Below are 3,461 nucleotides of genomic sequence, written 5' to 3' on the forward strand. Positions count from 1 at the left end.
CTAGTCAAATCCAAACTCTGTTCTGCAACACATTCTCTTGCTCCCTAATCATCACTCAACTTCTTTCTAACTTTATTCTGGTCTTTTCTTTAAAATTGTTTCCTAATATTTGTGCTACCAATGGTATTTTCTTAACACATAACTTGTAAAGAAAAACTATTAAAATGCTAGTTGGTACTTTTTTTTTGTATGAATAAAAGATTTGACAATCCTTCCCTTCCCCAACCTGGAACAAAAATAAGGAGTAGAAAGCATGAAGACTCCTTACACTTGACCCACACCATTTGCACACAGGTAGCACAGGGCAGCCCAGTGCAGCTCTCCTCAATGCCCTCCCTGTGGTCACTTGGACTGCTTACTGCCTTTCTGGGGCTTTGCAGAGGCCACCCTCGCCTCCTCCTCTGGGATGAACACACTGATGGTGAAGTCACTAGTCTCCGAGCCGTACTTGTTCTTCACAACCAGCCCATATTTGCCAGAGTCAGAGGTGGTCACCCCACTGAGGGTGAAGTAGGCGGTCTTGCCGGCTTCGAACTTGAGGCTGCAGTGGTCATCTGAGGCGAGGGACTTCTCATTCTTTAACCAGGAGATCTCTGGAGTTGGGTCACCCCACACGGTGCAAGTGAGATTAAGCGCCTGCAAAACAAGTTTTATGAGAGGGAAGGAGAGATACCATATATAACGATCCAACTTCAAGAATCCCCTGGTGGTGTGGAATGACCCAACAGAGGATGAATATAAACCTCCCAGATCAGGGTTTGAACTTGTTACGTGTATGCAACCGTGTGATTTATAGTTTGAAATTAAACTTGAGTAGGTTTCTTCAGGGCCTCGGCTCTCTAGGTTCTGGAATGCTTATCATCAAAATCACACGGACTTTGCTTCCAGTTCCCATTTCCATTTTCGTTTTCATAAACACATAAACGCCTTTTGCTCTAATGTGGCATTTTGGACTCTGTCTCAGTAGAGAAACTTCCTCATTGCCATAATCACCACCTGCTCACTTTTGCACTTCAATTGCATCACAGAACCCAGCAGCAGAATCCTAACAGCTGTTTCAGATAATGTGAGTAATTTTCAAATTCCATCTTCCTTATCTTATTTCTCCCCACAAACCCTATTCAATCTGTTGCAGTTGCTCTACCAAAATGTATTTCTATTTTCCTGACCTTTTATTATATTTCCATCTGTGCTGAAATGTTTAGGCCTATAGTTTTATTCTACCTTACATTTTGGTTGAAATTTTTTTTCAATAATTGTAGATTCATATACAATTGTAAAAAACAATACAGAGATCCTGTGTACCCTTTATCCAGTTTCCCCAATAGTTACATTTTACAAAACTATAGCATGTCACAACAAGTACATCGGTATTGGTACAATCCATTGATCTTATTTAGATTTCCCCAGTTTTATTTGTTTCATTTGTGTTATGTATGTTTACTTCTATTCACTTCCATAACCTGTCTAGGTTCATGTATCCACCACCACCATAGGGATAGAGGATGTGTTGCTTTTATAACCACACCCATTCCCCCACCCACCCCAACCTCCCAACCTCATTCCTAGCTCCTGGCAACCACTAATCTGTTTTCTGTTTGTTTGCAAATTTTGTAATTTCAAAAAACACTATATAAATAGCATCATACAGTATGTAACCTTCTGCGGTTGCCTTTTTCACTCAGCATAATTCTTTGCAGATTCATCCAAGTTATTTTATGTATCAATAGTTTGTCCTTTTTTATCATTGAGTAGTGTGCCATGGTATGTTTACATCTATAAGAGTTATCTTGGCTGTTAACAGTCTTGGACTATTATGAATAAAGCTGCTATGAACATTTGTGTACAGGTTTTTATTTGAATATAAGTTTTAATTTCTCTATGATAAATGCCCAGGAGTGCAATTGCTGGGTCATATGGTAAATGCATGTTTCAAACTGTTTTCCCGAGTAGTTAGACAATTTTGATTTACATTTCTACCAGCAATGTAGGAGTGATTCAGTTTCTCTGCATACTTACCAGAATTTGTTGTTGTCAATATTTTTTATTTTAGCAATTCTGATAGGTGTATTATAATATTTTATCGTGGTTTAATTTGCATTTCCCTAATGGCCAACATTGTTGAATTTACTTCACATTTTAAATTTCATTATTGCATTTCTTTCTTCCTAAAATTCAGTAAGAATAATGAAAAAGAAGCGCAGTTGGATGAAACTCGTCTCTCATTAAAGCCTTTATCTAAAGGCTTTAATAAAGATATGCCTTGTTTTATCACCCCAGTTCCAGTCACTCATCATATGTCTCTATTGCCATTTTGATGCGGGAAAAGGTTTTATTCCACTACAAATACCTCTATCCCTATGACTGGTATATTAAACTTGGTTTTAACAAAACATAGGGGTGAAGAAAGTGAATCCAGGTTAGAAATTATATTCATTGCTTTTCAGAGAGATTATTATGGAGTCAAGAAACACCATTTTAAAACTAAATGGAAAGAAATTGAGTTTCAACTGAAATAGTCTATAGAAATTCATGAAGCAGCATGTTTCTCTTCAAAGGTGAGGTATTTAACAGGATTGATTTTCCAGTAGGTGTTAGAGGTTGCTTCTTTCTTCAATTACATTTTTCATATAGTTATGTTGAAACATTTTCCTCTTCTCGTGATTTTAAAGGTAACTATGGAAAAACACTAAGTGTTCTACATGTGCCCACATCAGACAAACTTGTATCCTGCCTCTTGGCCCAAAATATTAAGATGACTTGAAAAGTGACTGCAGTTTATACCTTATATTTGGCCATTCTGAAGTCCAGCACAAGCAGCCATGGCATAAGATGAAGGTAATGGGATGTATCTTAAAACAAGGAACAAAGTCGGAGGCGCTGGAACCCATTCCCAGTCTGGAAGGAGCAGGGATAGGAGTGCTCTATGCTTACCTTGCCCTCCTGGATGGTGACCACATCGGGGAGACCGCCCAGTACCCGGGCACGATCTGAAAGCATAGGCATTTCCAGTTAATCACTAAAATGATGAGCATCAGTAATCACACTCACAAAACCATCCAGGGGTATAATTTTCCAATCTAGTCTCCTTCCCTTTATAGTTATTTTATACCTGTTTTCAATATGCAAAATAAGGAAAAATGATCCAGTGATGCTGAATGTTTACCCTTCACACACATTTTTCATGTACACAGGTGTCTCTGTCTGTATTTAAAATATCAACTTGAAAATGCTTTGTTGGATCAAGACTTGCCCTATAATCTTCATGGCTATTTTTAGCCCTGGCCCTTCTGCAGCTCAGTGGGGCTCAGCTTGAGGAGGCGGAGCAGATCTCTACAGAAAGCCTCCAAGCTCAGTGTGGCCTCTTTTATGAGCTTCCCTATGATTAAAAAAGGTTGCATAATTGGAGGCTGTACACCAGGGAAATCTGTAGGACTGTGAAAACATGAGTTTTGAGTCTT

At 38.7% G+C, this 3,461-nt stretch overlaps 1 protein-coding gene across 1 annotated transcript in view; it reads right to left on the reverse strand.

Moving 5' to 3' along the window:
* Positions 1-342: 342 nt before the first annotated feature.
* The window catches only part of MYOM1 (myomesin 1), a 136,835-nt gene continuing 133,716 nt past the window's right edge, over positions 343-3,461 (reverse strand). Inside the window, exons 37-38 of the mRNA XM_006920115.3 lie at positions 2,935-2,990; positions 343-636 (exon numbers count right to left, since the gene is read on the reverse strand). Of these exons, the coding sequence (XP_006920177.2) occupies positions 343-636; positions 2,935-2,990 (350 nt within the window). The remainder of the gene's footprint in view (positions 637-2,934; positions 2,991-3,461) is intronic.

This window comes from Pteropus alecto, unplaced genomic scaffold (assembly GCF_000325575.1).
Source record: "Pteropus alecto unplaced genomic scaffold, ASM32557v1 scaffold146, whole genome shotgun sequence".
Classification (NCBI taxonomy): Eukaryota; Metazoa; Chordata; class Mammalia; order Chiroptera; family Pteropodidae; genus Pteropus; species Pteropus alecto.